Source organism: Electrophorus electricus, chromosome 16, assembly GCF_013358815.1.
Source record: "Electrophorus electricus isolate fEleEle1 chromosome 16, fEleEle1.pri, whole genome shotgun sequence".
NCBI classification, from domain to species: Eukaryota; Metazoa; Chordata; class Actinopteri; order Gymnotiformes; family Gymnotidae; genus Electrophorus; species Electrophorus electricus.
The window spans coordinates 17706528-17716666 of record NC_049550.1 but is presented as its reverse complement, the minus strand read 5'-3'; the positions used below and the strand labels follow the sequence as shown (position 1 = coordinate 17716666).

General features: G+C 37.1%; 1 protein-coding gene across 2 annotated transcripts in view; it reads left to right on the top strand.

Annotated features, from left to right (window-relative positions):
* Positions 1-1402, top strand: part of olfm2b (olfactomedin 2b) — an 11818-nt gene extending 10416 nt beyond the window's left edge. For both annotated transcript variants that reach the window (XM_035535173.1, XM_035535172.1), the window contains exon 7: positions 1-1402. This exon is cut by the window's left edge and continues 324 nt beyond it. In XM_035535173.1, coding sequence (XP_035391066.1) covers positions 1-239 — 239 coding nt within the window. In that variant the 3' untranslated portion in view covers positions 240-1402.
* Positions 1403-10139: the final 8737 nt, after the last annotated feature.

Below are 10139 nucleotides of genomic sequence, written 5' to 3'. Positions count from 1 at the left end.
TCTGTGGGACTCTTTATGTCACCAACTCCCACCTGGCTGGTGCAAAGGTTCATTTTGCCTACAACACAAACACGTCTGAGTATGAGTACACAGACGTCCCATTCCATAACCTGTATTCCCACATATCCATGCTGGACTATAATCCCAGAGAGAGGGTGCTGTATACCTGGAATAATGGGCACCAGGTGCTCTACAATGTCACACTTTTCCACATCATCAAAAGTTTTGCTGACACCTAAAGCTGACAACAGCAGAAAAAAGAAAGAAAACAGAATGAGAGACAGAATGTATGTGCAGGAGGATAGGGAGACTGAAGGAGTGAAAGAGAAATAGAGAGAGAAAGAAAGGATGACAAACTTTTACAAATAACATAACAGGAAAACAATAGCCACATTTCCAGTGTTGGACCCAGAGTGGACTCGATCTTTGATAAAATGTTAAAAAAATAAATAAATAAAATCATTAGGTTACAATTTTCAAAGAAAACCAACTGCACTTTTTTAATCTTGGTTTGATATGTCCAAAATTCATCCATGAGATGTAGAAGGTACTCATAGTGTACAGTACAGAGATAAATCACTATGCATTATAACCTTTGGGCTGATGACAAGTAACACAACAACCTGGTAACACAGCGTCCTGCTCAGACGTGCAGGCAGAGGTCTGGTTCCAACAACAGAAAAGTGGTTGTTGTGCCCGCAAAAGCCTGAATGGTGCATCCATACTGGTCTCTACTGCAATATGTGTTAAATCAGTGTCTGTTTTGACTGTGTAAAACATCTGTCAGATTGTTTTGTTTGCCTGGTAGTGGTTTGATTTTCAGTCTGCATGAAATTTATTTTTTCTATAAACACATAGGAATAATTAAAGGTGAAAAGGTCTTAACCAAAGAATTGTTGTCTGTTGTCTAATGAGGATATGTCTATATGTATGTGTCTATATGCCTATATAGACACACCCGTTCTATGGAAACATTCTACCCCAACACAAAATATAGTAATGAACACACACACATTACTAGAACCAATTAATTTATTTATTAGAAACTATTATTATTTACTATTATATATTCCACCAGTACGGATATTTAAGATGTAAGTGTTTCAGCTCATATGCTGACACAACCTTTGTAACCATGCCAGTACCATGCGAGTGTGACTGCTGTGTGAAGGTCAGCCACCCAAATAATGTCCGGTCAGCAGAATGGTCCTGTGGTCAGACACTGAGCAGTAATGAACAGCGTTAGAGGAGGGAACAGATGGACCAGTTTCTATTTATACACTTCTAAATTGTAACTATAACACCAGTGTATATCTTAAAGTGGACTAAAAGTTATTGTGCATGGTAGGTGTTTCTAATAATATGAATGTATTTTTGAGCAGAATAAAGGTTTTCTGTTTGAGTGGTGAGTTCAATAATGTCATATGTGAAAAGAATCTATACAATTCATTAAAAACATGCTTGATTGTTTTGGGCTAGATTGGGTTACCTAAGGCACAGAGATAAAATATGTCCAGGAAAGTAAGTGTATAAATATAGACTGAATGTTTACTGTACATATATACAGTATATATACCCATATATACCCACAATATGCTAGTTATTGTAATATGTAGTTGTTGGAGTGTAGTTGTTGGAGTGTTGTTCTGGAAATGTCATAATGACCACTTATTTATGAATTTGAACATTCATTACATGAACATGCATGTAATCTGAAGAGTGTACTATTAGTGTACTAGTACACGAACAGTGTACTATTATTCCGACGAGTCTGTCTGGCCTCCAAACTACGTTTTAATATGAAAACACATGCGAGAAATGACAGAGTGACGCGATACCATGCCTGAGATGCCTCTGATGTAAACTCCTGTAAACTGCAGGTGATCAGCGAGCCTCTCAGATCATGTCTTTGAACAATTCACACATAGCGATCAAGAGCCAATTTGTCTCCAATCTGAAGCTTTTCTCAGTGATCACCAAAACTTGTTGGCGAGCTGAAAATCAGGGTTAAAATCATGTATTGTGCATTACATGAACATGCACTTAATCTGCAGTGTTGACATGAGCATCCATCCTGGTGTTGCTTGAGTTTTGTGTAATACATGAGTAATAGAGTTAAACTCACAGTATGATGAGGGAAGCATGAGTTGTGAAGATAACTGTGATGAACTGGTTGTAATATGTTTGCTCTTCCATATTTATGAGATGCAAGCAGCAGACAGTGGTGCTGTTTGTATAAATCTACCCACTGTGTTCCAGAGTTAGTCAGAGACAGACTCCACCTGAGAGGACATAGTTGGTGCGAAGAAGTTTCTCCTCATTTGGACTTAGTGTCAGTCAAACAGGAATATTGAGATTCACTCTTTGACAGTGTATCTAGAACATTGTGTGTTAAAGAGGAGTGTGAGTATTTCAGTATCATGCTGGCATCTGGACTGAAGACAGAAAATGAGGAGGTGAAGAAAGGTTTGTATGGGTTTTGTATCTGAAACAGATACATACATACATACAGTAGAACTAAGGAGAGATGTGAAGAGATAACCTTTGATTTATTGCTACTTAAAACCATTTAGTAAAACACCATGGTTAAGGCAATCTAACAATAATTACACCAAAAATAAAAATTTCCAACAAGTTTATGTAGCTCTGTACTTACACATGTTGTTCCTCATGTGAGAAGCACTTGTATGAACATTTTCTTACAAATAAATTTGCCACATTCCCCAGTTTTCTCATAGTTAAAAATTTACGTTTACATTTACGGCATTAAGCAGATGATCTTATCGAGAGCAATTTACAAAAGTGCTTTGTGATTTACTCATAGAATACATCCTAGCCAGTAGAGTAGGTTAGAGTCCAATATACCAATGACCTAGAATACTGTAAAAATACAGGGATCAATGCTGATGCCTAGAAGTACAAAATACATAAGCTCTATCTTGCAATAAGTGCAATAAACAAAGGAGCGGTCAACAATACCCTACAAGAAACCTACCCTGGCAAACTGCATTGTGTGCAAGGAAGTGGAGGGATGATAACACCCAGGACAGAACACCATCCATCACTGGGCATGCAGACACACAGTCAATCACACCGGGACAATATAGAGTAACTGATTGATCTAACTGCCATGTTTGTGGACTGTGGAAGGGAACTGGAAGCCCACCCAACAAAGCCCACACATGTAAACTCAACCCTCATAAGGATTAGTTGTAACATTGTAACACACAATGCTGCACTATTCTGCACTGTTTTGAACTGCTCCGGCCTGTTCTGCAGCATTCCGTGTTGTTCTGTACTGCTCTGACCCAAGCAAAACGTCTGGGAGAAATGGTATGTTCCTGAGGCCAGGTTTAGGCAAAACTCATATTTTGTTGTTTTGCTAGAACTTTTTCAAATAGTATTTAGCATACATGGTAAGAAAAAGATCAACATGAATATTGGATAAACTAATTAACACAAAATGAAAAAAAAAAAAGTCAAAGTAGATTTAAATAGATGTGTTTGAGCATTCCTACTCCTTTATTTTCATGACATTACTTACATATTAATTTTATAATAGTCAAATAAATGAAAAATTAGTCTGGTGGTTAAATAACTAGATGTTATGTTAGTATTTGGCTAGCTAGCTTGCATAGCTAACTTGTACCTATTTTTACCTGAGGAAACGAATAGGAGTTTAAATTTCTAGTTCAGTTCCAAGTTCTCAGCTTATTTAAGCCTTTTGCCGACTTGCTAGTTACCTAGCTATTTCTCAGGGATAATCAGCTAGCTAGCGATATTTAGCTGTCTAGCTTGGTAACAGTGTCTGGCTATGTAGCTAACCTAGCTACCCTCACGTTTAGCAATTAGCCAATACAGCTAAGTAGATAGCTAGCGATATTGGTTTACGAGCTATAAAATGTTTTCGTGTGTTCTCTCTCTCTCGTCATATGCTACATGTTTCATGGGCAGTAGCTAGCTTGCTATTTGATATAGAGGCTATGTTGAGAAACTTATGATTTTGAAATAAAATGGATGTTAGATCTGTCAATATCACGTAAGATATGATAAGTTGTCTTTTGTAGCTAGCATGTTGTTTTATCATAATTTTCAATCCCAGATAAATCGTGAAGTTGATAAATCAAGATGACCTCACTGAAGAGGTGAGTTGTTGTTTTTTAAACCAGACTGTGCTTAACAGTTTTCACAGTACAGTCAATATCTAGATAAGTAACATCCAACCTACAACGAGTTCACCGAGGTCTGGACCTTGTTATTTTTTTTAGAACTAATAATAAATTCTGAAGTTAAATATGGCTGGACATAAAATGAATGATTGACGCGATGTCCCTTTTGTTACAAAGTACATGTTGATGAAATTTAAGGAACACAGACTATGAAATTTTAATGATTGAAATCTCTGGCGACAATAAACAGTGTCTGGTATGAGTTCTGCAGTTCGCTCACAGTTCATAGACCGCTTCTTTCACATGGTTGGGGGATATACACTGCAACTATGAGCAGAGTGAATTCCTGCAAAAGATAAAATGGTTTACATTTAACGGTTACAAGCTCCACTACAGATCTGTAGCGGCTCCACTTGCCTCTACAATTCACAACTAAGACTAACTAAGACCAATTAGTAATCATCAAATAAGACAAACTTGAACCCCAGAGCCTACCTTAATTAGCAGAGAAAAACACATGTCTGTGTAACTTAATATAAGCACTCAACCACTGAGCACGAACTGCAACTTGCATTTTGTACTGATGGCACTCATCTATCAATCCGACAGTTCTACCGTTTATTTCATCCATCCTCTAAAAGAACCTATTTAAGCCTGCATTAAAACGAGTGCTGGGGTGACCCGTTGACATAACCCACGTATTCGATTATGTAAATGAATTGATTTGCATAACTTGCATCAGCATGTTGCTATGAAACAAGATGGCTGTGCCCAGTCTAATTTGGGATTCCCTCAGAGAAAACAGTTCCAAATCATAATACCACCACCACTGTAATTCACAGAGGGGATGAGGTTTTTATGAAGCAATACAGTTTTCCTTTCTCCAAACAGAACACTTCTCATTTAAACCAAAAAGCTCTATTTTGGTCTCACCCATCCACAAAATATTGTTCCATTGTTCCAGGCAACAATGTTCTATTTGGAGAACAGCAACTCCTTGCAACCCTGCCATGCACATCATTGTTGTTCCGTGTGGGAAATGTGAGCAAGGCCTTTAGTTGCTTAAGTTAGCTTGGGTTCCTTTGTGACCTCGCAGACTATTACATTCCTTTTTCTTAGCGTGATCTTTGTTGGTCAAACACTCCTGGGGAAGGTAATGTCTTGAATTTTCTCAGTTTGTACACAATCTGTCTGACTGTGGATTGGTGGAGTCCAAACTCTTTTGAGATGGTTTTGTAACCTTTTCCAGCATGATGAGCGTCAATAACCATTCTTCTGAGGTATGGGGAATTTCCTTTTTTCTTGCCATGATACACTTCCAAAAATGTGTTAGGAAGATCAGATTTTGCTAGATCCCTGTTCTTTACATTTTTTTCCCCTGGATGTTAGATTTGGCTGATTTATTTTTTAACATGTTATTTTTAAAGAATTATGTTTGGGTACTGTGGCAGGAGGAAGGCAGATTAGCTGTTTTGCCCACCAGTTTGTGCTGTGAGCCCCCCCAATCATGAACAGCTACCGTTGATTCATGAAACTTTCTGTTCCAATTTCTTTGAAGGTATTGGCAACAGCAAACAATGTGATGAGAATAAATGCTACATTTATTAACACAGACTGCTTTAAGACCAAACAGCAACAATAAGCTAAATGGCTATTTAGAATGTGTATATTTGTGAGTTGATGTGATCACAGTGTTAAAAGAATCAGGATTTGCTGTGCTGGTCCTCCTATGGAGAACAAAGCATATTACAATGGTGCAGAGTTTATACAGCAGAGTGACATGGCTGAATGTTAATGAGCTCAGCTGGTTTGTTCTAGCATAATCACAAAACAAAGGACACTGATTCTGGTTTTAACAACGAAATAAAGTGAGATGATAATGAAATGTCACATGCTCATCAATAACGAGAGAGTGCATTCAAAGAGGAAAGAACTTTGTGTACAGAAATCTTGAGTTTATGATTAACTTAACAGATGGTTTGAACACAAACACATTAAGTACATTTAAAAATAGTGTTTAACTATTTGAAACTATGCAGTTTTGATAAACTATGACCTTTACATAACTATGCTCAGTGTTGCAAATTCTTATTTGTTGATGGCTTTTGAAGTATCCATCTTATTGTTCTTGCTGATTTCCTCTGGAGGGAATTTCCACTGCTTGTTTTTTGATGCAAAAACACAACATCTAGATGTTCTAGGAATCATCCTTTGGTGTAAAAATCCAGGAACATGAGTTTTGTCCACAGTTTTACAAGAGGGAATTTATTGCCTTTGTTTCAGGCCACTGACCACCATCACAAGCTCGTTTGAAAAAACTTTGGTTAATCTATTGCCACAATAACAATCATCAGGTATTGGCTCAAATTCTACCCTATCTTGAGGTAAATTAGTAAATATGCATATGTTGAACAAACCGCTTTTCTTTGGTTGGCATAGGCTTGCTCTGTGTGCTACAGGTTGTGCTGCGACCTGCTGGATGGCATGGTACCTACACTTTTGTAGCTTGCTGTATGCCACCTACAGACAGATGGGCCTTACATATCAGACATAACACATTCAATATTCATACAATCACATATTTTGATTCTGTGTGAGATCTCACCTTCCCAATTGTTATTGAACTCTTTAAGTACAATTGGAATTACATGAAACTTTCTGTGTTCCACTTCTGTACCTACTGTGGGTGACTCTTTACCTGTCTTGGCAGACAATCAAGACAATTGGATGTAGTAGCAAAAGTGCACATGTACCTGACAAAGGACACATACCCCCGATGAAGATTCAAATCCAAGTCTTGTAGATGGAGCTGATGCAGATATCCATGGCCTTTATATACATGTATGTGTGCCTTTTAAGTAGGAGGTTGCAAATCAAACTCTTAATTTCTCTTCAGGTGATAAGGTCACACAGTGAGTGGGAGAGATCAACTATGAGGTGAGCTGAAAAGGTAGAGGCGATGTACTCTACATTTATTACCTTATTCTACGGATATCATGGAGAGGGGCAGTCCTTGTTACTCTGGTGACAGTAATTCCGGAGAGAGTTGAGCTGGGTGGGGTGATACCAAATACCAGTCATGCTTTGGTACTGTGTGGTCCCAGAAATTAGATGTCATCCAATTTTCATCTCTATCTGGCCACAGTAAACTCATAACACAACATACTAAGAGCCTTAGATGCATAATTGTGCATTTCTCTGGGGGGGGAAAAAGGTTTGAAAAGAAATTAAGGCTATGCTCAACATTGAGGAGCTGCACAATGGCTTCTGCAGCTCCATCGTACTTGTCCACAAGTTGGACTGCTTGGTTATGATGAGCTGTTGGATTAGGTGCTATTCACTTTTATTTGATACTTTTTTTTAAGTATACTGGTAGATCCCTTTGACTTCAGTATCCCGTAATAAAATGGCCTTCACACCAATATGCTTTTTTACACCAATAGGTCACAAGGTTGTTAGGAGTTCAGAATACATTCCAGTGGCTCAAGGACAGATCCCTGCTTCCTATATGGATGACACTAGTATCTATAGTAATGATTGGCAGCAGCATTTGAGGACAGCCCCGAGGTCCCAGAGATAGGCTGGGAGCAGTGTGCCATTGGACTAGGATTTCAGATGGGTTATGGATGGGTGCTTGCAAAAAAAGCCTGCCAGTATTCCTGCCAATTGTATCCTGCCATTTCCATCCCAGAGGATTCTACCAACACTGGTGCATGAGGAAAAAAATACTGATGAACAGGCTCAGAAAACATTTTCACAAAAAGCTTGAGGTCATAATTCTTATGATTCTTTCAATATCTACAGGGCAAAATAAATCAGGTAGTTTCTTGGTAGCTTAATCAGAATGGTGGGCAACGGTTGATAAAACGTGCAAAATACAAATATTATTGTAGTAGTATATTATTGGTATTATTATTATTGTCATAGAAGTATAGTAATTAGTTTGAAAATCTAGTATGTGGTAATGAATTACACTACACATCTACACTGGAAAAATGCACTTTGCTTAAAAAATCTGTTTATTACAATATTCAATTTATTGCCTGTAAGACCATTAGGAAATACATTTTCTGACTGAAAAAGCTGAGGTAGAGTTTGTGCTCTTTAAAGCTCACTACGCATATAAATCACAGGCTGCAGTTTGAACAAACTGAATTATTCCTTTCTTAGTCCTAAACACTCAAGTGATTTTCAACCTTAGTTAATGTATGGTTTACACACACTAATTTATGTCTGCTTTCAGCATCTAAAAAACTGATACCATGAATGATGAAACATCTACATCCTCTTTGGTCCATTCCTGATAGGTTCAGGTTTCTGTGTGGAATGTTTCGTACTGCTAGTGCATGTGCTGTTGTTTTCTTAATAATATCTTTAGGCTAGCAGCTCTGGACAGGTAATGATTTCTTGTGTTCAAGTATAGTCTGTCTATGAGTAGTATGAGTAGAATTCTAAAAATTCTGAAAAATGAAAGAACAATGAATTACTATTACAATGAACCATTGTAATCTAACAATGAAAACCACTGTAAATAGTAATGTACATTGTGAATTTTTAAAAAAGAATAGAAAAATGGTTTACACTGGTTTATCAGAAGGTCCATAATTATTCAGTTTTTTGTTTTTTGTTTTTTTTTCAAATCTGCTGGTGGCATGCACAACATTTTTAGAGAGCGGAATCTTACTACCATTGAAGCAACACCAATGCAGACAATCACTGGAAGCAAAAAAAATAAATATTTTACTCTTTGTAAACCAAAGAAAATGGTTCACTTTTTTGTAGTAAATGATGCCATTTAAAGGTTACTCCTTTAAAGTATCAAAACAAATTTGGTTGTGTTTATTGGTTATTGTACTGGGGAATAAACACAACAACATATTATTCTGGTGTAGACAAAATGTATTGCTATATAATTTCTTTTATTCACACACTTATCTCATTTTAATATTGGCTGGGGGGCAGGGTTGTTCCCTCAGATTCCTATGGCCCTGATCCACAATTGAGTTTTAGCTGTATTAAGTAGGTAAAACAGTTCAGCTGTAAATTCAGTGTAAAAAGGCACCTCAGTGTCTGGGCTGATAGTGTGTGATGAGCTTGTGACCATGGAGATGGGTCAAAACTCTGGGGATGAGGACCTCTAGTGTCCTGTTTTGAGTATTACCAGTAATCCAGTTCTAAATTCAGTTTAGAAATGCACCTCAATATCTCAAGTCTTAAGTTTGAACTCTTGAGCAGGTAGGGGTGTATGTGTGTGTGTGTGTGTGTGTGTGTGTGTGTGTGTGTGTGTGTGTGTGTTTGTGTGTGTATTTAAAAAAATAATAATTACAAAAAAAATTATATATATAGATAGATAGATAGATAGATAGATAGATAGATAGATAGATAGATAGATAGAAAATACATACACATACATACATAGTAAACAGTTCAGTCCAGAGTAGTGTAACCACAATGAAAGTAAAAGTACATGTACACTGAGATAGTAAGCTACAAAAAGGTATTATATGATATAATTAAAATGGCTTCTGTGAATATTACTGATACAGCAGAGCATGGTCCAAAATACGTAAATGAAACTTTGCATGTTACTTTAAGATTGAAACTAGTTTAAAACTACTTTTTTAATTAGTAGAAAGAACAAATTTACATTAACTGCCAAATGAAGTGCTAGTATTCACATTAGTATTATGAAGATGACAATACAACTACAGATGTCTCATACGTACCAGATTCTAAGAGGTTAAATATGTAGACGTGTAGTGTTTTGATTTGGTAATTGGATCATTGGTTATAAGTGACCTCTTTTAATGTAAAACAGACAATATACAACAACAAATTAATGAAATATTTACAGAGCTCTTCTACACTTCCAAGCAGAAGAAAGTAGTCTCCTTGTCTCACCTTGGACCCCCCTGTAGAATCTGTTCGCATCCAGCTACTCTAGCACCTGCTTTGATGTCTGGACAATGA